Source organism: Poeciliopsis prolifica, unplaced genomic scaffold (genome assembly GCF_027474105.1).
Source record: "Poeciliopsis prolifica strain line A6 unplaced genomic scaffold, Auburn_PproV2 SCAFFOLD010, whole genome shotgun sequence".
NCBI classification, from domain to species: domain Eukaryota; kingdom Metazoa; phylum Chordata; class Actinopteri; order Cyprinodontiformes; family Poeciliidae; genus Poeciliopsis; species Poeciliopsis prolifica.
In genome coordinates, this window is record NW_026562385.1 from 13,486,319 (window position 1) to 13,514,061 (window position 27,743).

The 27,743-nt window shown below is 40.5% G+C and overlaps 2 protein-coding genes across 2 annotated transcripts in view; both read left to right on the plus strand.

The window, feature by feature from the left end:
• Positions 1–2,237: 2,237 nt before the first annotated feature.
• On the plus strand, positions 2,238–13,733 carry LOC129363530 (cytosolic phospholipase A2 gamma-like). The gene is given in 14 exon segments (XM_055035659.1): positions 2,238–2,561; positions 5,180–5,290; positions 6,130–6,272; positions 7,253–7,439; positions 7,518–7,623; positions 7,822–7,962; positions 8,885–8,907; positions 8,909–8,951; positions 9,034–9,168; positions 9,382–9,528; positions 9,636–9,719; positions 10,623–10,777; positions 11,743–11,914; positions 12,672–13,733. Coding segments are annotated over 14 exon segments (1,746 nt in total). The 5' UTR covers positions 2,238–2,441; the 3' UTR covers positions 12,851–13,733.
• A 602-nt stretch (positions 13,734–14,335) lies between these two features.
• The window catches only part of LOC129363531 (carbonic anhydrase-related protein 10-like), a 70,577-nt gene continuing 57,169 nt past the window's right edge, over positions 14,336–27,743 (plus strand). Inside the window, exons 1-2 of the mRNA XM_055035660.1 lie at positions 14,336–14,787; positions 17,307–17,381. Of these exons, the coding sequence (XP_054891635.1) occupies positions 14,727–14,787; positions 17,307–17,381 (136 nt within the window). The 5' untranslated portion in view covers positions 14,336–14,726. The remainder of the gene's footprint in view (positions 14,788–17,306; positions 17,382–27,743) is intronic.

Consider the following 27,743-nt stretch of genomic DNA (forward strand, 5'->3'; position numbering starts at 1 on the left):
ACTCAGCACGTACAAGCTCCCCACACCATGACTGACCCACCTCCAAACCGGTCATGCTGGTGTCATGATGAGAAGGAAGTTTGATGTGAGACCCAAATGCAAAAGTACAGAGGCAGCAAGTGAATTTGAAGGTTTAATGAATGAACAAAAAAACAAATTTACAATGACTAGAGGGAACCAATGCAGGAAAATAAATGAAAAAATCCAAGTAAAGGTAAACAAACACAAAGCAAACACTGACTAGAACACGGAAAGGACAGGAAGTAATGGAAGGACCCGGCGAGGAGTTACTGAAAAAGAGTTTAGGTACTTGGAGGAAATGATTAATTAATAATTAACAAGTTGGAGGAGTGAGGAGAGAAAGAGAGAAGATGACACTGGGGGCGAGGGAGAGAACCAGTAAATGAGTCTGAGAAAGAACAACAAGACCTAAGAGACTTAACTGAACTGGAGCAGAAGGAATGACTGGAGACGGGAAATAAACATAAAAAATACATTAACTAAGAAATAACAAATTAAGAAAAACAGGAACAAGGTCGATCTCACCAAAATGAGACACACAAAATACTGAAGCTGGAGAAACCACAAAAGGACTGAACTAAAATAAAACAAAAAACAAGGCTTATATAAGCAAAAGAGGAACTAAGAAACACATCAGGAAAACAAGCCAAACAATCTGGGATGGTAACAGCTGGAGGATGTTACCGGCACCATAACTTTCTCCACAGGGTCTGCTGGGTTGTAATCCTCCTACGGCCCCCTGGTTCCTAATCCATTCCCTGGACACTGTGCTGAGAGACACAGCTGATCTTCTCGCCACCACTCATGTCGATGTGCCATCTTGGATTAGCCGCTCTATTTGAGCAACTTCAGTGGTCTGTAAAAAAAGCCTCATGATGCCTTGATTCATGGCAACACCGACAAAATGGAAAAAACAGAAACAACCTAAAGCTTAAGGAAGCTTCGTGGAGCTGATATGAAAAATAGAGATATTAAAAATGATTTTTTAGGTCATGCAAAGATGATCCTTCCCTCAGATGTAAGGCAACAGTTTCCACACCAAAAAAATCCACAAGATTAACTTTTTACATGTCTTGGCGCCTCGGCAGGTGTAGGGGTGGTCCGTCCTCTCTCCCTGTTCAGATGAGGGATTGAACTGGGAGATGTTCAAAGCTTGGGATACTGTTTTTGAATCTAACCCTACAGCAAACATCTTTCTGACCCTGCTGCTGGGTTCCTCTGTCTGCTGTTTATTCTCTCGTAAGAGAGTTTATTCTCTCTTACGAATCTCCGTTTGCTAATTACACGACGTTTCACAGCAGTTTGGATTCACCTCACCTCCTCTACAAACTACTAGTGGAGAAAATCTCCAGAACTCCCTGCAGCCTTAGAAGAATAAGCTGATATACACAAAGTATAGGTGACTGTTGAAAACGTCTCCTTCCCTTTCACTTCATGATTAAGTCTACTTTGTGTTGTTCTCTGTTTACAAGACTTTATATTCATAGCAGTAATAATTGTCTAGCATGTTCTGTTGTTCATAAAGCCTACAATCTTTGTTGTTTTCACTGTTGCATGGCACCCTACATATTTTATGTCCTCACAAAAACAAAATCTTGAAAGAAAGAGCAGAACAAATTTGAGGAGACCTGCTCACAGACAGTTTTTTGAAATTTATTTCTTACTTCTTAGGACAAGTTTACCCTTTGGCTCGCTGCCATAATTATTTCTGTTGTTGTTTGTCTGTCAGTAAGGTTTAGGTCTATTCCATCAAACCAGGTCCAGTGTTTCCAGTGCTGCTATGATCTACCAAGAATCAGTTCTTTGTGTTTCTGGCACCACAAACCAATGGAGACATGTCAGAGGTAAGAGGACTCCAGTTTGCTGCTGAAAAAAACTTAATGAGGAACTTGAGGTGTGTTCTTAGTGGACAGGAGACAATCAAAATCTTCTTTTATTTGAGCTAAAGTCCAATAAAGCACTAGAGGGAGGGGGAAGACATGTGGCAAAGGTCATTGTGCCGGGACTCGAACCTGTGATGGCCGCACCAACGACTACAGACTTATATATATATATATATATATATATATTCTTATTTTGCATAGATTAAAAAATATATGCAAGGATGTAAAGAATCAGTGCCCCATTGTGCTATCAGCTGTTTACAGCAGTGCTTCTTCATTTGTTCTGTTTTCTTTACAAATCTTTGTTCCAAACAAGGACACTTTGTGGACAAACGATCCCAGACATTTTTGCTACTTTCTACTTTGACTCAAAACATCTGGTTTACATTTGAAACTGTTTCTCTGCATTGCCAACACATGGAAGAGATCAGGTGATGAAATATCTCTTTTGTTGTGCAACTTCCTCAGACATTACGGTCAATGTAGAGAAGCAGGAAGAATCTGCAGCCTTATCTGTATGCATGTATGTGAGCCGGCATGCAGGCACAGAAAGGAAATACGGGTTTTTCAGCTTTAGGGTTTTGTTTTTGCCTGATGATTTCCGGAGTGGCACTGCAGGCAGTGGACAACATGGAGGGAAATGTGACAGCTTCTGAGGTGAGACATTTATTGGTCAAAAATCCAGAATTTGCATTTCATAGAGCGTTTTCTTGCAGGGGTTGACTATCATTTTGTCGAGTCTTCTGTTTTTATGCAGTTGAGATACTTGCAGTTAAAATGTAGTGGTAATATCAGTTTCTATTCACCTGCTCCAGTTTACATCATGTGAGGATACATGTACATAAAGCATATCCCGGTAAAAAGATGTTCTTAATCATCATTATGTATTCACAGGTTTTCAAAAACAATTTCAGACCTTTTTCAAAAGACTGACTGATGTTTTTGGTCAATTTGTTGTAAGATTAAACGTTGTTCAAGAAGGTTTAAACAGGAAGTGTCACAGAATATAATCAGAAATGATTAAGTTAAATTTAGTACCTTTTTAATAAAAGAGTGTTTTACTGTTTACACTGTTTATTTATTTTCACAGAGATAATGTACAGGCTGATGGTGATGAAGTGTGACTCAACAGATTGTGAAATGGTGAAAAGCCAGTTTAATACGTATGTGTCATTTTTCAGATCTCACTAAAACTAAACAAACCAAACTACAAACCTACAGACTTAGTACCAACACAACTTGGTACTAAGAGTTCTACATTTACCAAATGCAAACGTCCAATAGAGAGGGACAATCAGAGAGAGTCTGCCATCTTAGACTAAAAGATTTTCTCTTTGCAAACAGGTATGAGATTATTGTTGTTGTAAATTGGGACTTGTTCACACGTGGAGCGAATCACACGTTTGCAACTCGATGAGTTTGGGTTTCTACATGTGGAAGACAAGATGCTGGACACCAAATGAAGCATCAGGATGAGGAGGCGAGTTCAACAATAGCTTTGAAAAATGATGCCTGGAGTGATGAGTCTTAACTTTCGATTTGCCAATTTTAAACAGCATTAATATTGGATCAATGTATCAATGGCTCGGGCCACACACTACTCATCTCCTCATGGCTTCTTCAGGTAAGGTGATACAGTACATATAACAGAGCTCCCTCTGCTTTCTTAGAGACAGACAAACTAGCTGTGTCCCCAGTGCAAATGGGAACTTTTGTCAATATTCAACTAACATAAAAAAAAAAAAACAATTACGGTGCTTCCATCGAATAAGAAACGCAATTAAAATCCCACTAGAATAAGTTTTGTTCAAGTGACAAGTCATGAATAAACAAGGCCTGAGCTCCTTGGTCAGAGACACTTTGAGAATTCCTTGTTAAGTGAGAAGCCTCGCTCTGCTCTGCCGCGGCTCGCTCACAGGACAGGAGGAGAATACTTTGGCAGAACACTAGCAGTCCAGGATGGGACGTGCTGAACTCGGAGTGCAGAGAGACATCCAGATGCTGCTTAAGTGGCTAAAAACACGCAAATTCTTCTTTTCTGGTTTCAACAGAGTAAGGATGTGGACAGCTGAATGCTGACATCACCTACAATATTGACAGAAAAGTTAAGAGATAGTTATTTATGTCATTAATGTAATCCAGCCAACTGCCTCATCATCCATTTGCCAAAGTACTTGTCGCGTAACAGTATCCACATAGTTACATTTCAGTTTGGTAAAAGCTTTCAAAGAGAAAGAGTTGGAAAAGCACAAACTCATTTTCCAGTACTACACCTAGATTTGCATAACTCATCCACTCTTGCTGTCCCTATACAATATGGAATGCTGTCCACAAAATCTACAAAACACATCATCTGTGATGCACCGCTCTGGTTCTCTGTCCATTCATTTGACCATATGCTATTGACACCTTCAAATTAACAAAACTTTGAAGGCAGTCTTTTGATTTGATGAGTTTTCATTGCCCCTTCGCTGTTTTTACAACCTCTAGATAAAAAAAAAAGGGAATGGGTTTCTCCTTGCATCTTTTAACTCAAAAGGTCTCAGAAGCGAAGGCCAGACAGGAAGGTCATCTGATTGGAGTTGGGACACACTGTCCAATTATAAACTGTAAATGGTCCAGATAAACAAACTGATGTGCAGCTCCCGGGAGCCCAGCTAACAGTCTCTCCAGTAATAAAAACACAGGCATAATGATCATTGTTAGGCTGGGTCACCCTATAAATTCCTTTGGACAAAAAGTCATTCTGGAACATGGCAATTCTTAAATAATGTTCCAAAAACAAGATTACGACGCAGTGAGCTTTTCCCTCTGGGAACAAAAGTAGTGGCAAATAATAAAAGCGAACAAATCTCAACTCTCTCAATGCAATTCAATTCATGGAAATCAATCAATACCAAAGACGTGTAACACCACATTTAGATTTTTATGCCTGCAAAACATTCAGTAAAAGTTTGGACAGGGCCATGTTCACTGCTGTGCTACATCTCCTTTAACAACACTCAGTATGCATTTAGGAGCAATAACTGTTGAAATCTTATCGGTGGGATTCTTTCTCATTCTTTCTTGATGCACAACCACAGTAAGCAGACATTTTCAGTGGGAGACAGGTCTGAACTAGTCTAGTACCTGCGCTGTTTCACTGGGGAGTAATGGCTCTGCTGTAAGACATGCAGCATAAGGCTCATTGTATTGTTCATCATTCCTTCAGCCAAAATCGTATTTGTTGACTCGCTAGAACAACCTGGTAATCTCCTGTCATGAATTGTCTTCAGGAAACAGTCCGTCACTCGCCGTCTCTGTGTGCTGGAGAACAACAATACATTGACAGGAGGAAAGAAATTGTCCTACAGGCATTGAACAATCTGCAGATCAACTGTAGTGCGGTAAGAAAGACATGTCTTCACTTCTCTTTATTTTATTTTTTGTAAGGTTTTGTCAGCTCTACTGGCTTTTATATGACAGTCAGACAGGAAAGTGGATTAAGAGAGAAGGGGAAGACATGCAACAAGGGTCATCATCATGCGATGGCCACATCACAGACTGAGGCCTCCAAACGTGTGTCATGCTTTTTATTGACTGGGAGTTTGAGAAGACAGAGAAATACACAGAAAGCACCAATGTGCCTGTTCAGGGGAACTTTCTATGTCAAAGAAAACATGATGATTTAATGGCCAACAGTAGCTGCTTTAGTGGTTTCATGCAGGATAGAAAGACAGCTAAAGATATAAACTCTGAGCCAATTTTAAAGTCTGTGTGGTAAGAGACAGCACAAACAACGAGCCACAGGGAGACCTAATTCAACTGCAGCGAGATGAGGTCTGACACAGTCAGGTTCATCATCTATAGGAAGAGAAGATGAAGCTGTTTGTGGCAGTAGAAGAAAGAGTTCAAACTCCTGGGTGCAGAAACATTATTTCCTGGTTGTGTTGTTCACAAATATTGCTAATACACCTGCTTCTGCCATTTCTCTTCTCATATGACTAGAAAGCTGAATAAGAAAGACAGAGATCCTTCAGCCACGTCTTCGTCAAACACAAAATCCTGCAGTCTCAATTTTCTGGCCCTTGTTCATCCAGTTTACTTGCCAAAGGTCTATTAATGCTCATTCTGATTAGTGGAGGACATGGTTCATTCTAAAATAAAGAAACATTTTTATTTTTAATTTGAAGTAATTTGCATTTAGAGCAATCATCTTGTCTAAATCTCTGGTTTCTCTTTCCAGGATTTCGTCCCTCACATTGCCCTGGTGGCTTCTGGTGGGGGTCAAAGGGCAGCTGTGAGTCTGACAGGCTTCCTGTATCAGCTGGAAAAGGAAGCCATGCTGGACACTTTGCTTTACATAGGAGGAGTTTCTGGGTCAACATGGTAACAGAACAAATTAGCCATAATTACACTACATGCTGGACAAATGCTGAGTAATTGAAAGTTGGAACAAGCTAGTTCCATGGAACTGGAACAAAAGCAATGCAGAAACAAAGATGAAAAACAGAAAAGCTTTACTGAACAACCAGGGACACATTTCACTTCTCAGCAGACTTAAAACTGCAGTACATAACTTTTAGAAAAGTATGGTTTTTATGCGCTTGCCACCATGTCCTGACAGTATAACATGAAACAGACAGTCCAGCTCCTCTGCCTCCCTGTGGTCCTACAGCCATTTGCAGAAATACGCTGCTTCCAGAAACAACCAATCACAGCCAGGAGGAGGCTCTTAGTGCTATCTGGCTCCTGTACGTCCTGCTTTCAAACACCATCTGTTTCTGCTCATCCATAGACCTGATTGATGGCACTCTGCTAATCTGAATACTGTCAGTGACACTAACAGGGTCATGCCCACAGAGCCGGCCTTTCTGGATAACGATGAATGACATAATGGAAATACTAACGGCATCAGGGGAGTGGTCCCTGCAGTGAGCTGCCAGCGGCTTTACAGCCTCATGATGGCTACCAGAGGATGGTGGCGTCTTCCACATCACCGTCTGACATCATGAGTATGAGGTCCTTTGACTCTGCCAAAACCTTTCCCCTATGTAACTCCAAAATTGGTCAAGAATTTGCAAGGTCATCACAAATCTCACCTCTCTGTATTAGTGAGAATGTTGGGGGCATTCCCAGGCCAGTTGATGCTTCTGTCATGTACTTTCCATGATTTAGTTAATGATCAAATTTAAACATTGTTTCATGTAGAAAACAATTTATTTAAGAGCACCGAATGGAGGGCAGCTGTTAGTCTGATATTAAATGCAGATATATAAGTTATTTATATTTTGGTGTTTTAAAACATTTCTCAGCACAAGGTTTTTTTTCTCCCGGGTGCCTGACGCTCACCCTCTTCATCTTGTCAGGTCCATGGCCGTCCTGTACAATGACCCACAGTGGAGCTCCAACATGGACGAAGCGCTGTCCAGGCTGTTGGGTCCTGGGGTGGAGCTGGAGCACGCTGTGGCCTGGTTGGCTGAAAAGTCCAAGGAGGAGCATTTCTCTCTCACTGACATCTGGGGGGTTCTAACCTCTGCTGGCATCATGAAACAGGTTGAACAGACGTAGCTTGGAGCTCAGACATTCATCCGATGTGATGATTCCTCAAAGAAACATCTTGTACTTTGTCAGATGGATGAACGCCGTCTGTCAGAGGAGGCGAGCAGGAACGCCACCAACCCCTACCCCGTCTACTGTGCTCTGGAGAAACACTGCTTCGCTCATGGGCCGCTACAAGGTACATACTTTCATCTGCATTAGCTGAGGGGTTTACATAAAAAAAGTCAAAAGGGTGACACTTTATTTGACAGGGTGTGCATAAGTCTGACATGACTATAATCATAAACATTCATGAAGACTCCTTCACAGCAGGTGTTATGTCATGTTTATGACAGTAACTAAAGAGTTACAGTTAAAGGTTTTCTCTGTTCGTCAGGTAAATGGTTTGAGGTGAGCCCTCATGAGGCAGGATTCACAGAGTTGAACCTCTTTGTTGAAACGTCACTGTTGGGCAGCAAGTTTCACAACGGGGAGCTGATGGAGAAGAAACCAGAGATGGACATGATCAGGCTGCAGGGTGAGCTTCACAATCACTGTGAATTATATCCAAACTCAACTGTCGTCACAATGCCTGCATGCGCAACATTTCAGTTACAAAGCGCTATTTGGATGGTTGTCAATATTTCTAGTTGCACACATCTGAGTTATATATGTAAATAGTACAACTCCATGAAAGAGGATTCGATTTCTTACAGTCTTTTTAATATTTGCTTTTTTGTCCCAGTCATACATTTAGGGCCATCAGACTAATTTCAATATCAAAGATAGCCTGAATAAACAAAACAAAAAAACCCAGTTTATATCTAAAAATGTCATTTATTAAAATAATCTGGCCCTGTGTGGAAAAAGGAATTGCAGTAGTCATGAAAAGAACAAACTGAAAGATCAAACTTATAATTAAAAAACATTTATTTCATCCTGTCAAACACACAGAAACTCAAGACATGAAAACAAAACAAGATCAACAATTGTTTTTTTCCAGAAGAGAATTTATTTTTGTATCCATTAACATTTAGTAGGGATGAAGACAGAAAGAGGTTAAACTAGAATAGAACAGCCTTTATCTGTGTGATGCAATTAATGCAATTTATTTATCACTTCCAAGTGATAAATAAAATACAAAAACCATATAAACAACCAGTGAGTTTAAAACAGATGGCAGGCACAAAGTCCTGTCCTAAAACTACTAAAATACATATTTAAGCAAAAAATAGTAGCATCTAGCATGACCACAAATGATTTCCTTCATTCATATATATATATATATATATATATATATATATTATATATATATATATATATATATATATATATATATATATATATATATATATATATATATATATATATATATATATATATATATATATATATATATATATATATATATATATATATATATATATATATATATATATATATGTTTTCTAACTGTGCAGGGTTTTTCGGCTGTGCACTGGCCTCATGAGGAAGTTATCAGGGATGTGATCCCTCCTTGGCTTAATGGTAACCACCACTGGAAACATGTTCTTAGTAAATTCATGTTGGCTCTCTGACCTAACTCTTTTTCTTTGTGCTTCTGTTTCAGTGCCGGCAGATGATGTAACCAAGGAATACCTGCGTGTGTACAACGTGCTCAGAAACCTGATCACTCTCACCTCAAGCACCATTAAGGATCCTACTGCCCTGTCTGAGCTTGACAAGTTGCAGAAAATCCTGCATGGTATGAATTCATGCCTTTTATTGAAAAATCTGAATTTTCTCTAAATTGGTGTGTTTCTATTCAGCAAATTTCTTTTTGTAATACATGGTCAATGAAAATGCAGGTAGTGCTGATTGGAGAAGAACTAATCTTTCTTTGATTTGTAACAGGAAATTGATGCAGCACATTCTTGTTTTTATTTCTTACCATGCCTGTTCTGATGCTTTTGTCAAGACAAGGTGCATCATAATGAGTCAGTTCTGCTGGAGTCTCTGAGTCCAGAAGAAAGAAAAAGTCTGTTCCAACAGTGGGGCCTTGGCCTGGTGCAGGCAGTGGAGGCCTGGGGCCAAAGTTTGGAGGATGGAGCTTTCAAAACATCAGGTGTGTGTTTCATAGACCTGAAGCACAGGCAGGAGTTACTGGACAGAAAGGAATAGAGAAGGAAAAGTTTGATTTGACAAAACATTGTTTCTGTGCTTTTTCTCTAGTTTCTATCCTTACAAAGAAAGTCCTTCCTCTTATTTTGAAGTGGGAGTGGGGAACAACCAGCAACTTCCTCTATCAGTTCCAGAGTGAGTGGACCGACCTGTAGAGCTCAGATGTTCAGCCAGCCTGCATTAAGACAAACAAATAAAAATAAAAGCGGTTGGACGTTTTCAAGTGAGGTTCTGTGACGTCATTATCTGGACCCCGGACCTGTGGATAGACACACAGGACTGCAGGCTCCCACCACAAATGTTTATTTACTTTGCAACAGACTCACTGTGGAAAATCTTTATGCATCAGGTTGGAGAACTATTACAAATAACTCTGTATGACACCATGTCAAAGATTTTAGAGCAAACTCGTCCCTCAGTGTACTCATCAACACTGTCTCCCACTTGACAAATCCAGAAAAAGCTGAAAAATATTTAATAATCTCAGCAAAAATAGAGAGAATTTTTTTGCATTTGTTCAGGTAAAATTTGGCTACATTCTTTATAAGACACAACCAGTGTTTCAACAAAATGATAGCTTCACCAGAAGAAAAGCAACGTTTTAAAATCATTCAGCCAGAGTCCAGAATTGAATTTGACTGAAATAATCTGTGGAAGGCCTGATGAGTGCTGCAGACCAGACACATCTTAACAAACTCTTTCCAGTTTGAAAGAGTTTGACTTACATCCCAAACAGTTTGAGGTACAGAAACGTTTGCGCTACCTTTGAGGTTTATCCAGCATTTTTTAAATAAATTGAAATTTTATCTCTTTACGAAACACGGAGTTTCTTAAAATGGAAACTAAAACCGGCCCTGTTCAGAGTTGCCTTTGATTCATAACTGGAACATTGATATTAGATATCATATTTGATGTCTGTTATAATTGGTTACTGTATGACGTTTTTATGATGCAAAGCACACTGAACTGCCTCATTGCTGAAACTTGTTGTACTAATAAACTCGGCTTTTACAAATTCTCAACTTCTGTTTCTCACAGATGATTCAGTTCCTGATTGTCTCCAGACTAAAGAAGAATTTCACCTGATCGATGGAGGGCTGCTGATCAACATGGCCTACCCGTCATTCCTGGGAGAGAAGAGAGACATCGACCTCATCATTGCACCAGAGTCTAGTGCTGGAATTATGTTTGAGGTGCTCAAAATCACCGTTAAATGTCATGTGAATCCGTCTAGGAAGATATATGTAGCATATTCTGGCAGCTCAAAATAAGACACTTTCTCCAGATGTCCCAAAGATAAAGAATTGTAAAAGTCTGATGGCTTTTCTGATCTACACAGAAGTGTAACGTCGCAGGAAGTGGATATAGAAATGATGTCTGATTTGTCAGCCTTGTAAACACGTATACTCAAAAATTATGTTTGGACATGGAGCCAGAGACACACTAGTTCACTCACCTCAACAGAAGCAATCCTGTCAACATAGAATATTAGTTCTTTTGCACTAAAATCATAGTGCTTTACTTATTTCTGTCAACCAGTGTTCATGTTTGAAAACCGAGAGAGCAAATCTAATGAGTGTACAGCTGCAGTCAGGCTGAGAAAACATTTTATATGTGGAGTTTGAAAAAACATAAAATCATAGTCGACTGATAGGTTGCTTGAAGTTGAGAGAATGGACTGGATCACAGCTGGGATAGTAGATGGTGAACTGAGATTACAGTAAAACTAAAAATATATGTATAAGCAAAAGTAAAAAAAAAAGAAAGAAAAGAAGTTATCTTGTAACAGCAAAGCTGTGCATACTTTTCATAGGATTCTAACTACTGGGGAACCAGACAGCGCTGGAAGTGTTCATAAATTGGAGAGTGGTTTGTCCCTTCAGGGCTCCTGTACATGGCAGATGTGGGTGAGGAGGGTCACTGTGGATTAAACTGCCTGGTCTGTGACAACAACACGATTATTTTTTTGGTGCGATTTTACATTAATGAAAAAATGTAGATTTGGTAATATCACATTGTGTTTCTTCCTATCCACACTCTGAAGTTGTCTAAAACCACCCAAATCTTTTAGATTTTTAAAAATAAAGGCCATGAAAGTTGTAAGCACTGAGGCCCAGTGTGGAGCCACTGATCTTTCTACTCCTGCTTCCTTTTGCAGACGCTGATTCTTGCCCGGAACTATGCAGCTGAAGTGAATAAACCTTTCCCACAGATAGATGATAAAATCCTGGAGGAGAGTGACTGGCCGAAGGACTGCTACGTGTTTGAGGGAAAAGAAAAAGAGCCGACCATCATCTACATGCCGCTTTTCAACCAGCAAAACTGCAAAGGTTTGATCTGTCAGCCTTAACTGATTAGTCGAGTTTAGTAGCATTACACTCTCCTCCCTATTAGTCATGCTCGTTCCAAACCTGCACCTTTCATGGAAGAGTGGAAAGAAGAAATCCTCTGCCTAAACAAAGAGCCATAATAAGTCCCACATGGTTTGTGTAGTTTGCCACAAACCATGTAAGGCGCATAGAGAACATGTGGAAGAAGGTGTTCTGAATGGATGTGGAAATTTTCCATCTGTCAATGGAAAGCAGGTAGATGGAAGGAACTGCAGTTGCTAATGATGATTCCACAAAGAAATGTTTTTTCTATTAAATTGATTCTGTTTTTTAGCTTTACATCATCTTATAATATTATTCCCTCTTGAAAAACATGCCTGGAATGTTCTCTTGATTGTTTCCATTGCGTGTTTCAGAAATCCTTCAATTTCAGATTTGCAAAAGCAAATTTTCAAGTTATAATTATTTCAAAACATTTTAAGATACCCTGTATAATTCCCTTCCCCCTTCACAGGTAAGTATCGCTGTTCGTTGGTCTGACACATAAAATTCTGATCGAAGACATTTGAAGTTTGTGTTTTTAAATAGGCAAAATGTGGCCGGAACCATTTGTCAAATTCCAGAGCAGGTCTTTAGTAGACAAGACGATCTCTGCATCATTTCAGCTCTCCATCTGTGTGAACGTCCTCTAAAGCAAGGCATAGTGTTCAAGGTGAAGGTAAGGATGCTGATCGAATGTCTCTCTCTGTTTCTGCAGATGCAGAGGAGGTCAAGGCGAGGATGAAGGAGTTCTCCACCTTCCAGCTGCCCTTCAGTCAAGAGAAGATTAACTTCCTTTTGGAGACGGCCAAAGCTAACATGAAGAACAACAGGGAGATTGTGCTGAGAGAGATGAGGAAAGCTGCTCTTCGTCGAATGAGGAAGATGAGCAAATGAGTCTGTGTGAAGGTGCAGGGGAGCAAAATGAGCCAGACAGAGAGATAAAAGGATCCAAGATTCTCTCTCAGCTCATAAATGTATAATCTGAAAACTCACTGTGTCGTCCAAACAGATGATGAAAAAAGAATACTGAATAACAGCAGTTAAGGATCTGAGTGTATAATACTAAGAAATGTTTTCACATTACATACTCATATTGGATTTTTATGACATGTTTTCTTTGATTTTTGTTGCTTTGGCTTTATATGAAGGTTTTCACACTGATGTCAGTTTATTAGCTCAAAAACTGATATCATGTTGAAAACTTTCTCTGATTGCTGGCAGATTGTAATGTTTGTCTTTATCACATTAAGATGTTACATTATTTGTTCCTAAGCTAAAAGAGCTTGTTGACCTTTATTCATAGTGGTTGGATATGACAAATACAGAGGCTTATATTGTTTTACCCAGCGCAGTGCTGAGTAAAATGTTATGACAATTAGCAGGAAACCAGGAGCCGAGTGGGTCATGGAGGTTTAGGGGACCAGGATGCATGTTGCTCTGGAGAAGACTGACTGTCCACTGTGGACTCTGAGACCGTGCAGGGTGACCAGAATTAAAGGGGCAGTGCTGCGTGTTTTCCAGGCACATTGTACCTTTTATAGCACAGACAAAAAATAACCTTCAGATGTTTTATATGTACATATATTAAAAAAATCTGCATATATCAGTCTTGACTTAAAAGAAGTTTGACTTTGTGGTTCAATGCCTTGAAATTGGGCCTCTATCACTTTAAGAAAATAGTTTTTCTTGATGTCCACCTTCAACATGGCTCCTCTATTAACACTTGAACGTTTTTACCAGCGTCGCACTGAGATGAGAGTCTTTTGTGAATTGAAATAAAATCAATTTAAATATTATAAGATCAAATTACTATTTTTTCACATTGTTCACTAATGATATATTTAATACATACTAATACAGTTGTTTCATAACCAAATTAAGTAACGACACATCTAACTAATCATTTAATGATTGTTCAACTTCAATTTATGGACCTCAACAAGTTACTCAAAGCTGACAGCAGAGGGCGCGCGACATTCACGGTAGAGATTTATCAGGTATTTATTTAGGTTAGAGCAGCCAAACCATCACCAAGGCCATCTGCATGCGCCCCACTCAGTCCACAGAGAAACTGACTCAGCAGAGGGACTTTCTGCACAGGATGTCAGATTAATATCGATTTGATTTCTGGAGGATTTGGAGTTTTTCCAGTAACATGCAGTTTCGCAGTAAGAGTGACACACTGGAACTGTTTTGTCCCTTTTTGCACTTTTAATCAGTAAAAGCAGATTGTCTCGCCATTTTATTGATTTGATTAGATTTTTTTTTTTCTGGACATATGGTCAGTTCAGTGAATCCGTCCTGACATCATTTGATGAACATGCGGAGTGTCTGTGCGCTCTCCTCACCTCGGGCTTTGCGTCCACAGCGGCTGCGCGCTCCCGGCCAGCATCATCATCATCTCCACGCAGAGCGGAGCCGAGCGGAGCTCAGCGCGCAGGTGTCCTGACGGCTTCATTTACTGACAGACACCTTCAGCACACACGCTTCTAAGATTAGTGGGGGGAAAAAGAAAGGAAGAGAGAAAGAAAGAAAAATAAAATAAAGATACAGAGTAAGAAATGTTGCCTGGGCAACGCACCGGCGTGTGAAGGAGGACGGCGCTGTGGGAGGAGATCTCCCGCTCCGGAGCTCCGAGGCTTCCGAACGTTTCGCCGCCGCGCCGGAGGACGGAGCCGGGGACCCGGGGACAATGTGCAAAGTTTGCCCGCGTGGTCTTCCAGCGCGATCCCGCAGCAGCGACAGGACATGAGCAGGAATTAAACGAAGAATGCGTTTCATTTGGGATTTATGTTTGATTTCGCAAATGTGCATCATCTGCAGTTCGTCAGGTAAGGACGCAAAGGAAACTCCCATCATTCACCAGAACCATCTGATGGAGCAGCAAACAAGCAACAACAAAACACAGAACATGCAGAAAACAAATAATAATAATAATAATAATAATAATAATAATAATAATAATAATAATAATAATAATAATAATAATAATAAACGCACTCTGTGTAACAAAGTCTGTGTTTATGTCCATTTAATATCTTCATATTCAATAGAAGCTACCATTCAGGTCACAATGTCAGCTTCTTCTTCTTCTCTGGTGTTCAGACTGTGGATTACAACAAGTCCGGACGTGTTGGGCTGAGTTGGAGCCCCGAGTCCGCGCTCTCACACACCATAAGCCGACACTTTGATCACACTCACAGCGCATGCATATGCATAAAACAGCTCATAATGCAAAGAACAGGCGAGTCACACACAGTACATATATAATTCATGAATACAAGATGTGCAGCTGTTTGGGCTTCATATCAGCTGACAGAATTCCCACTGGATGAGTCCAGACTCCACATAATTACAAAAAAAATTACACAGGTTATTTTCATTATTACAGAGTGAGAGAAACCATTTAAACACACACACACACACACACACACACACACACACACACACACACACACACACACACACACACACACACACACACACACATACACACACACATATATACATATAGAAATAGAAATATAGTTGTTCTTTTCTCAGTGTTTGAGAATAAATCAATCACTTTGATATTTTAGGGCAGTTGGGATGAACAACATGGACATTTATTAAATGCCAAAATAATACAAGGTAGATTTTTCAAATGTCTTTTTCAAATCTTCACTTTCACATTTGAGTATTTGTTGGATTTCCCTTTGAGTTTGTTTTCCAACGATCTTGATTCCCTTCAAGAAGCTTTTGGTTTGCTGGAAATTTGGCCTGAAGCAAACCCAAACCCAAAAGGTTTGACCCAAGTCGCGCAGGTTAACAGACAGTTAAGGTTACAAAAAAAAGTGTGTTTTCTGGCATTTAGGCAATAGAAATCGTTTTGGTAATTCTACTTGAAAAAAGAGAAGGTTTGGTCAGATTTAACTTCAGACAGTGAGAAAAAAACGTGTTTTTGTCTCTATATTTGATGTTCTGGTCTGAACTGTAAACCAGCCAGAGGCAACAGAAGTTTGAATCTCTGGTGTTTCAGCATTTGATGAAGCTTTGACTAATCTATCCGTCCAGTTCTAGGTTTCTGCCTTGGTTTCTTTCTTTCACCTGTTGAGTCAAACTCGACCCAGATCTGTAAAATAACTAACAAATTGTGGACTGAAAAGTTATCACACATGGCAATAAATGTTAACAACACATTTTCATGGCGAAATTGTCTTAAAAAGGGGAAAAGCAACGATCCCAACTGAGTTTGTAACCTGATTCTGGACCAGACTGACTGACTGACAATTGGTTTATTTTTTCACAAATACAATAAAAGTAAACATTGAATATTGACTGAAAATTGTAGAATCAAGCTCAGTTTCATTTGGTCTGTGTTTTTTGTTTTTGTTTTTCACTTTGCAGTCAGAAATGTTATTCCAAAATAAAGTACCTTTGATTTCTGAATAAACACAAAGATGAACCAGTGGGCTCACCCCGGTTTCCACTCACACAACAAGAAGCAAAAAGCTACTCATTTCTCCACTTTCAAGTGGAGCATAGATCCATTTTCTCCCTTTTGGAGTCAAATCTAATGCAGCACTAACACAAACATACAAACACTAGAGCTGTATCAAATTATATACTTTATGTAGAAAGCCTGTTCATTTCCCGTCTTTCACGGGGAAGAGGATTTCCCATGAAAAGCTTTCGGTGACGCTGCCTGAAGTCGAGCGGTCCATGTAGCACACACCTAAGATTTATGAAAGCCGAGTTCAGTTTTCATTTCAGCGCCAGCCTTCTCTTTCAGAAATGACATTTCTGTTTGTCTAAATTGGTTCCCCAGATTTATTTCTTGAGCCGCAAAAGTTTTCAGTGACAGAAGTTCCACACACACAGATTGCATCAGGATGGAGAGGAAGTGACAGGGGAGTGCAAAGCTCTTCACACTGCAGAGGCTGCAGTTTGTATTTTGGTGACATGCTAAACCCGGCACTTCATCTTTGCGTTTATTCAGAAATCAAAGGTATTTCAATTTGGAATAACATTTCTGGTTCTTGTGGTGCAGAATATTATCAATAAACTTGTGGCTTCTTTTAGTGACATTAGTGAAAACACATGTGAAAACACCCTCTTCTAATGTACAGTGGAGACTATCAGAATTGTTATTTTTAATCAAATAATTTGCATTTGAAGTCATTACCCTCAAATCCAATATTAATCATTGCTTACAGCTGCCTTCATGTTTTCTCTGTAATAGTGGCATTCATCTCTTTTTGCTTTGCCAGGGAGTTAAAAAAAAAAGAGCTTTGATATGAAAGAGAATTTTGAGCAGTCATTAAGGATCTTATTAAAAACCTCACATTCTCTTTTTTCTGTCTCTTCACAGCTCAGCCTATCATATCCAAGCTTGATGAGAGTTGGTGGGCATATAAAGATGTGGTCCAGGGAAGCTTTGTTCCAGGTAACCGATTCCCACTTGTCTCACACGCGGCATCGGGCGCGCTGACAGGAAGTGGATTGCTGCCATCGCGCTTCTGTTGGTGTTTTTCTTCTGCATTTTGAAATTGTGAATTACAGAGAGGTGATAGAAATAACACAGAGTCGCTGGTTGTCACCGAAGCGGGCTTTCATGCTAACTCGGCTTCCAGCTTTTTCTGGCCGAAAAAGATCAGACGAAACATCTACGCTGCCTTGCAAAAGTATTTATGGCCCATAAACATTTTGATATTTTCACACGTTTCAACCACAAACTTGAATGCCAAGGGAGTTTGGTGGAGGAGGGAAAATCATATGTCATCATCATCAAGTGTTTTTTAATTAAAAATGCATTTGTATTGTTCAATATAATACAATGCGAAGCCTACTCATCTGCTCCAGTGGAGAACATTGTGTTACAGCTTAGTGAATCATAATAATTTAATAAATAATAAAGCCCCTCTGATGCTTTCTGTTCTCACTTAGGGGAGTGTAATTAGGAGGCAAGGATTCAATTACTTTAAATTAAAAACATTTTATCAATATTATACTTAGTGAGTCACCAAGAACTTTTGGTGATTCGCATCATGAAGATGATTTTTAATTTTTTTTTTTTTTAAGAATTACAACTTTTTTCATAGAAATCTATATTTTGAGCTCATAATATGAAAATCTGAATTTTGAGTTTAAAATCAGGATTTAAGTGAAACGTGTCGCTGGGTAAGGTGAAACATTATTGGTCATAGTTGAAATGCTCTTCCAGGAAACATCATGCAGCCGCATTTGAACATGAGTCCTCCTGTACTCTGGAGACTTCAGCGTAAATATGCAGCAAAATATGTGAGGCAGCAAAACTCACACCTCCAAGAGTTAAGTGTCAGAGGTAAGATTAGCACGAGATTACATCAGTTGAGATTTGCTGGAGTGAAAGAGCAGGCAGTGTGTTTCTGTGCGCAAGCCTCCCTCTGGGAAATGGGAGACTGTAAGTAGGCTCAGTGAGGAGCGTGTGACTTTGACTTGAGCCTTTTCATCCTAAGTGTGCTTTCACATGTTACCTCTCTCTAGCTGAAGTTGTGCTGGCAAAGGAGGAATGACTCCTGTAAGCTGTTGCTATGTTACATGTGGGTCATTCTCATCTTTTGCTGGTACAGTCGAATCCAGATGTTTACATGCAGCACATAAAAACACACACACACTTTTTTCTTTCTTGCTGTCTGAAGTTACATTAGTAAGTTCTCTTCTTATAGGTCAGTAAGAATTACCATAATTATTTATATTTGCTAAATGCCAGAATAGAGGAGGAATATGTCAGAGATTTATTTATTGATGTTTTCACAAAATCAGAAGTGTGTTTGGAGATTGATTACTGTCTCTTTAAACAACGAGGGAAAACACAGATAATGGTGTCATAGCTTTGGAGACTTCTGATAGGTCAACTGCACACATTTGAGACAATTGGAGGAACACCTGTGGATAGACTTTAAGAATGTATTTCTGTTTTGACACGATGGGAAAGTCAACAGAAATCAGCCAAGATATCAGGAAGAGAATCCTTGAGCTGCATCAGTCAGACACTGGAAGCTGCTTCAAATTCACTTTCAAAAATACTATATTGATCCTAAAGGGGAATTTAGGATCAATATAGTAATTAACTCAAATTCCTGAACGAGTCATTGCAGATGGTGATGGCGTTTAGCAGGAAGGATCTCCTGTAGCAGTCTGTCTTACAATGAATCTGAAGAGGCTTCTGACTGAAGATATTCTGTTTTCTCAAGACAGTCTCATGAAGAGGATGCTCAGTGATTTCCATAATTTATTTGATTTTATGAAGAATCCTTCTTTACATACTCATCTCCAGAGGTTCCACAGTCATCCCCAGAACAGAACCAGAACCAGAACAGAACCAGCCTTCTTAATCAGGTTGTTGAGTTTTTTAGGTCCCTTTTTCTGATGTTGCTGCCCAAACAGATGATGGCAGGAGAGATGACACTCTCCTGCAGACAGGTAGAAGATCTGCAGCATCTTGCTGCAAACTTTGAAGGATCTCATCTTCAACAAGAAGTCCGGTCTGCTGCAGCCATCACAAGGTCCTGACCTCAATCCTGGAGTGAAGCTGTCGGTGGATCCTACAACCCAGACTCAGTAACGCTGGCTCTGTCAGGAGGAATGGGCCACAAGGGAAAAGCTTATGGAAGAAAACCCAACATGTTTGACTCAAGTCAAAGACATTGCTATGAAATACTGAGGAAATGTAGTAAAATTTAAATTCTGAACTCTGACATTTTCTTTCCCTCGTTATTGTGGCATTTAGAGAGTAGAAATAAATTTAGTGACTGAACGTCTCTGAAACAAGAGAAGTTTGGCCGAAGCTAAATCCAGCCTTTTTATGGGCGACATGTAAACTTTTGTATTTTGCTATGATCCCCTTATTATCCAGATGAGGCAGAGGCTGAAAAAGGTTTAGTACGTTCTGTCAGCCTGAGCAGAGACAGAAATTGGCTGCCATTTGAGGCACATTACAGCTGATAGTCCACTGCAGAAAAGAGAACTGAAATGACTGGAACTTAGTCACAAACAGAGAGGAGGTGAAAATGATCGATGAGAGCGAGTATAGAAGAGCCTCCATGCTCCACCTATAAGCCTTTCTCTTGGCTGAAGAATATCAGGCTAAATCTTGAAATAATTTGCAGTTTGTTGGACAGATGACAGCATACTGCTGGAGCCGGAGCGCTTGGCAGGGCAGCACTGACCGCATATCGAAACTCCAAAGAGCCGTTCAGATTTTAAAAATGTAAAAATCTCTAGTCATTTTATTCTTGATATAGTTTCATATCAACATTTTGGGTAAATTTAAAAGAAAGTTAAATGATTTGTATTAAGTCATATTAGTATTAATTCTTAAGGTGTGAAATGTGAGCATAGAACACCCATGAATACCTTTTTTTAGCGCCATTTTTAATATGGAAACAAAATAAAAGGAAAACGTAACAAACAACAAAGTAGTGGAGGAACAAAAAGTGGTTTTGGAGAAACAAAAATCCTCTTGTGCACAATTAAATACAAAACATAATGGCTCAACATAATTTAGCCGTAAACTTTAGCCAGCGAGCAACAAGAAGAAACCGACTTCATGAGACTCTGCATGAAGCTTCAGTGTTTCAGTCTGAACTACACATCGGTAACCATGACACCTGACCAAAACAAAGACAAACAGTGAGCAATGAACCAGCCTCTGTGAGCATCCAGCCCTCTTCTTTTATTTATTTGCTAAATAGGTACGTAAATATTATTTTGAATTGAATAAAGTCATGGTCGCTGTTGCGGTTTGTGCAGAACATCATAAGCAGGCAGCCTTTAAAAAAAAGAACAAGACAGAATGGATTTTACTGAGATTCAAGTTCTATCGAGTAAAGAACCGTTCAAAAGAACTGGCTCGTTTGGTGACATCAATAATGCCGCCGAAGGTGATCAGACAAAACAGGACAAACAGGAAGAGCAAACAACCCAAAGGACGCTGGACGTTAGCTGTGAAAGACAACAGAAGCTCTGAGAGCAGTTTTGAAAAGGTTGAGGTGTGTTTCCCTGTTTCACACAATCCCATCTACTGTCCCTCAGCAGCACTGGAGACGCTAAGCTTCATAACTCGCTTTGCTTTTCTAGTGGTCCAATGTTTCAGGTCAAAACTCATTAATGGTGACCTTTAAGTCCAACACAATCTGGACAGGTCACCAAACTGTTTTAGACTTTGTATAAAGACAGATGATAGATTTCAGAAGGCGTGAGTTTTAGATACCAGGTGAAAGGAACAGATTATTTCCTGCTCCACCGTCAGGGAGCAATGGATGAAACCTGTTCCTGCTCCTCTTTCTGACGCTAACAAATACAAAAAAATATTTTGCATTGTTTTACTTTTTCATGACACAAAATGTACAGGAAATATGTAATAATGCACCAGAAAACCTAAATACATTTGACATTGTGAACTTGAATACAAAACATTAACATTTTGTTTAAAGAAAAAGGATAAAAAAGGTCAACCATTAAAAAAAAAAAGTCTTGTCCTGTTTGTGTTTTTAGTAACTTGAGAAATATTCACCAGCTCTCTTTTAGGAAGCTAGTTGAGTGTTTTTAATAAGCACTAAGTACTGATGGATAAGATAACATACTCCGTTAATGTGTGGTTTTAAGTAGATGCGTTTGTCGGCTTTTTTTTTTTTTTTTTTTTTACTTCATTAGTTTTATGAAGTAATAAAAGGGTAAATACATACTGTGAATTCACACAACGCTCCATTCTATCTACTGTCCCTCAGTAAACAACATTTGTCCTGGCACCACAGCTTGAGAACCCTGAGGTTACTCAGTTTGTGGTGCTGAGGTCAGCAGTTTGAACAGGTCCAATGAGGCTGTGGTTGACTTGAAGACGGCTGATATTATCAGGATGCTTGGTTTATACTTTGGGTCGGTGCCTTTGGACTTGGGAGAACGAGGTTTGCTCTCGGTCTTAAGTGGTCCATCAGCTCCGCTGGACTGCTCAAGCTCTTCTGACCACTGGAGACGACGGGAGACGATGGGAGACAACGGGAGACAACGGGTGGGTCAAACTAAGGTGACCAGAGACTGTTTTATAAGTTAAAACTATAAAGAAGATTGAAGTTCATAACATGCCAAGCAACATCTATGATGGAGTAATAGAGAAATGAGACTGGCTGAAGGTTCGACGCTGAGGACATTGTTGCCTCCTCTGCCCCCAACACACACACACACACACACACACACACACACACACACACACACACACACACACACACACACACACACACACACACACACACACACACACACACACACACACACACACACACCGACACACCCACACGACTCAGGCATTTTCAAAGCTGTTTTCCAAACCAGTCTTTATGTTTTGAAGGAGTTTTAGAGTGGAGGATCTGTCTGTCTGAGCATACTTATATTTCCTGTGTGCAGCAATGGCAAGAATCAATATCTGTCAAATAAAACCCTAAGCTAAGACATTCCAGGAAAGACTTTGCCTTTAGAGATTTTCTCGGAGAACATCAAATATGTCAGTGCTTCTCTGAAGCAAGTCCAAGTGGGTTTAGTCCCTAGTAAGAATGTAAATGCCTTTCTAGGGAGGTATTTGAGACCTGGCCCAGTGGAAGAGGCCCTCAGGGCTCATCCAGGACCTGCTCACATCTCGTAGCTGCCTTAGGAACGCCTGAGGGTCGACTCAGATCAGCATGAGGGGAGGACAGAGGTCTGGGGATGTCTGCAGGCGAGCTGTCTCCATGACGCCGTGTTGAAAAAGCGTTTGAGTGATGGACGCTGATCTCAACAGTCTGGCAGAGCTCTCATATCTAAAACCGCTTCCTGTAACTGTCCCACAGGTTGCTGCTGCATCGCATCAGATCAGTGTGTGTGTCCAGTCTGTCAGTTAGAACTTCTACACTGAAGGTGTGTGAGATCAAAGTATCCCCTGAACAATAACATAACACTTACTGTAGTATCATGAAGAGCATCAAAACCTTGCTAAAACCCAAACATGCACTGCTTGTGTGTTTTATAGAATGCGTGTTTGTAAGGTGTTTGGTCTGTTCATGCGTCCCTTAGTGGTTTTTTGAAAGCAACAGTTATTATCCAGTAATTGTTTGTATTTTGTGTTGCTTCTCAGACATCCAGGCTCTGCTGTTTGCTCTTCTCTTCCTGGTTATCCAGGTTGTTTCTCAGCAGCTTGTGCTTCTTCTCTGACGTGAAAGTGAGGCTGGGAGCGTTGGCCGGGCGCCGGCCTCTCCGAGCTGAGGATCGTTAGGACAGGCTGTAATTGATTTATTTCAAACTGAGAGCTTTGTGTTTCTGTACATGTTGATGTCAGCTGATCTCCGTCACCCCCTGTCATTCTCCATCCTGTCTCTGTCTCTCCCCGCAGCAGGTTGAGGGGCGTCAGGTTCATCTTCAGTTGTACGGTTCTTATGTATTTTTGATCACATCTGAGTCTGGTTGTCTCCCTGTCTCCTTTCATCTGCTTCCTCTGCTCGGCTGGATTCTCTCTCATCTCTGCTGCCCTTTCAGCTTCTCTCCCTTCTCATTTTTGCCTCTTTGCTAATATTTCTTACATGCCCACTTTTTCTGTTGCCTTAACCTCCCCATCTATTATCCACCAACCTCTCGTAATTTTCCCCTAACTTCTTAATTCATGAAGTAGTCCTTTGTTATGCTTTTCCCCCCCTGCCTTTGCCTTCAGACCTGGAGATGTCTGAGTCAGTCAGCTGAGTTTACCGTCTCCTCGGGGATAAGCTGAACTCTCAGAGGAAACCTGGACTCTTGTCTGTGGTTGGACGAGTCTGACAAGGTTGATTCTTGAATAAACATTTAGCTGACTGTAGACCTGATGTTAGAGATGTTATTTTAAAAATTATGTTTCAAAATAAGTTGTTGCTGAGTGTTTCTGACACACTGCATGACACTAATACGCAGCACATTATTCCAGTAGCCTTTACTAAGTTTGCTGATCCACTTTTGTAAGTTATTGATTTACAATTCAAACTATCTGACATCTTTCATCTTCTTGGAAAGCGTTTTATGGAGAAGTAGCTGCAACAATGAGCTCAACAGGCGCCCAGTTCCACCAGGTGTTTGCTAACTGCTGCTGGCTAGTCTGAAGGAGTTGAGTTGGGGGGGTCACAGGGGAGAGGGCTGCTCTGCGAGGAGGAAGCTTGGGAACTGCGGCTCAGGGACGGCGCATGGTTCCTCTAAGAGTTTTACACAGCTGAATGGTTGCTATGGAGATTGAAGAATTTTTCAAAATGCATGAAAGAATCAAAGTAATACTCTAGGCATGTTTTTGAAGAGGGAATAATATTATAGCTTAATGTAGAGCTAAAGAAAAGTGAATTTTGCATAATGCTGCAGCTTTAAAGTCCAGGATGTGTATGTGTTGTGTTCTGCTGCTGTTGGCCTTAGAAAGAGATTCTCCTGTGTCATCTGTATTCAATCCAGTCATATTTATGATAGATTAAATCACAAATGCCGACTGTCCTAAAAGTATCACCGGTAACCTCCAGACTTCTGTTTCAGTTCCACACATCTATTCAGACTTTGTTTTGTTTTTATAAAAACGGTTCAATTTGCAAATTATTTCCTCCCACATGTTTGATGGATTCCACGTCTTCCTGTTAGAATTAAAATGCACAGTAAGTTGTTTAAATAACTCATGTTGCCAGAAGAAGAAAACAAAAATACCTCAAAGAATTTTTCTCGCATTTTCTCCCATCTGTGACTTTCTGAAGAGACGAGTTGTGTTTTGTTGGCCAGCAGGTCTGAAAGCGGGCGCCCAGAGAGGCGCTGGGAATGTGCACTGCTTTTGGCTTCAGCCTGCAGGATTTGGGTTCTGTATTCCCTTCAAACTTTGAGTTTGTCTCTTCTCTTGGCGGCTCACGGCAGACTGAATAAACAGTCGGGTTGCCATTCTCCAACACCCAAGCTGTCTGCCCAACATTATTAATGGTAGCAGAGAGTGGGTAGTCTTTTAGAAGTACCAGCATCTTGGAGAGAGACTGCAAAAGCTGGTTTAAATTTAACCCAGACTCGCAGGAAGTGGGAGCAATATATGGCCTGTTAAACAGTAATCAATCGTTTCTTAAGATAGCATCAGAGTAATTTCATAGAGTGCTATTTTTTTTTAGATGCCAGCTCCACAGCCTTTATCTTCCAAATTCTGCTTTGAATATTCCCTCCAAAGCTTTCCTTGTCTGGATATTGGTTTGATGTTTTTTAACCTGAGTCAACTGAAGCATGACGGAGTCTAGATGGAGTATGGAATACGGTAAACAACACAACCTATTCCTTGCGTGCTCCCTCTAAGATAAAACCTGTGTTTCTGTGAGCCAGAAGAGCTGAAGACGGAGGAAGTGTCTGTCAGGGAAGTGTTTATGACAAAGAGAGGAAGAGAAGCAGGTGCTCAGGGGAGCTGCCCTTTCCTCCTGATACATCTCCACTCCTGCTCCAACCGTGTGTTTCTCTGAGTGTGTCCACTCCAGGCTGTAAAACGGGGAGGAGAAGTGAGGGAGCATCCAGGGGGTTCTCAGCTCCTGCCAGCGCCAGCAGCCGGAAAAGGGATTAGAATCAAAAGGAAATCCAATGCAATTCCTCCCTTAATTATTGGGCTAAATTGAGTGTTTAAGGATTTTTATGAAGCGGCTAATTTCAACACAGGCCGTTATTGTCACAGTGGGAAAATGTCTGTGCAAGGACAGCAAACTGACAGGCAGTTAAAGTAAGTAGATTTACTCAAAGATAGAAATATGAAATAAAAACAGAGTAAAGATCCCTCATCACTGTCTGGATTGAATCTATTTCTTGGTTTTAAAACTCACTGAAGTCGTGTTTTGCAGAGTACAAAAGGGTCTGTATTATGTAAATGTGACTTTTTTGAGCTTCATGGCAACCATTCAGCTGTTACAATGCCTGGGTGGTCCTGGCCCCACCTTTAAAGATGAAGTTCCTTCTCAGAGCTGCAGCTTCCTAGTGTAAGAGGCTCCTCCTCTCCTCTGCCACTCCTCCACTCAAATCCTTCAGACTAGCCCTTAGCAGTTAGCAAACATCTAGTGGAACTGCAGAACCGCTTAGCTCATTATAGCAGCTGCTTAAACACTAAACGTGAAACACTGTTAATATAGGAGCCATGCTGTGATGACTTCCTGGAGACGGCGTTTCAGAAAAAACAGGAGTTTGTAAAAAGACAGCGGCCCAATTTCAATGTGTTAAATTACAAACTCAAAAGATTTTAAGTCATTTTGGATACATACGTATTATTGGGTACTTGATTGTGGAATAAAATGACACCATGTGCCTGAAAAACATAATCCTGCCTCTTTGAATGCACCATTAGAAGAATAGAATGAATACATTTATGCCAGTGAGTGGATGTTAACTTTGGTCTTACAAGCAGGAGTTTCCTAGCTCCCATTTGAGACGAAGAGACAGAAAAGGTGACAGATGCCATCATCTCATATGTATTTGTGTTTGAATGGGTTTTATTCCAGAGTCTGTCTGCTTTGGGTGTCATATCACAGCTCTGGGTTGCTTTCTTTTGAGTGTGCTGTAAGTAGGACACCAAGTTAGTGATCAGAAGGGCCTCTGCTTTCCTCCATCTCTCTCTCACTTTTGGGTGCACACACACACACACACACACACACACACACACACACACACACACACACACACACACACACACACACACACACACACACACACACACACACACACACACGGAGACTGTTCTTATGCATATATTTCCCTCTCTTTGTCATTGTCATGCAGTTTCCCTCGCCGTGCCTTTCCCCTTCTCACTCTGTCTCCATAAACCCTCTCTGGCTCAAAGCCTCTCGTACTCACACTCTCATTCGCTCATGCACACGTCGCACGGCCACAAGAGAGGGAAAAAAGTGTAAGAAATGAAGCGAAGTAGCAGGATCAAGAGGAAAGAGGAGGAAGAGGAGGAGGAGGAAACTACATTCCTCCCACGCAGTAGAGCTGATAGGAGCAATTTTAGATGGAACCAAAGGACAGAGGCTGGAGGAAGAAAGAGGAGAATAAAGGACAACAGAGAGAATAGAATCAGAGGAAGGGAATGAGGAATGAAGTTATGATACTCTGTCTTAATAATCTCATTCAACTTGCACAGAATGCCTGATGGCTGCCTGCTGCATTTTTTCAATTACTTAGCAAAGTAATGACATTAGAGCTGGTTCTAGCAGTGATTATGACACGGCTATTTGTTCCTATTTAACCGGACCACCATGGGATGGACGGGAATCGGCTCTTTGGGACAATGTGTCTGTCATCTGCACATCAGCTCCTGTTTTAGCTGGAAGGTGGAACGTGTCTCATTGCTGGGACACTTTCTGATGTTCCTATTGCAATGTGTGGGTGTAATTAAAATGTCCACTGTAGTTTCTAAACCAGCTTCCACCCAGGCAGCGACGTTTACTCCTGGAAAAAGAGTTTGACTCACTTATCTGTATCTTTCACACGTATTCATAATGCAGTAATATGCAGCGCTTATATCACCCACACCAGAAAACACATGAGGGGCAGAGTGAAATGTATTTTGAAGATATGAAACTTTCCACCAGCTGCTGTGATGATGTTGGTTAGCTCTGAAAGCATCTACTCTGGCCCCAGAACCAGGTTCTGTCCCTGCAGAACGACGCTGCTGCTGTCTGGGGCTGACGGCGGATTTCACATCCACCACAAAACCTGGTTAGTTCTTCTGAACCATATGCACACTCATTGCCTCAAAGTTGTTTAGTGTTCATTATTTGATAGAGTAACA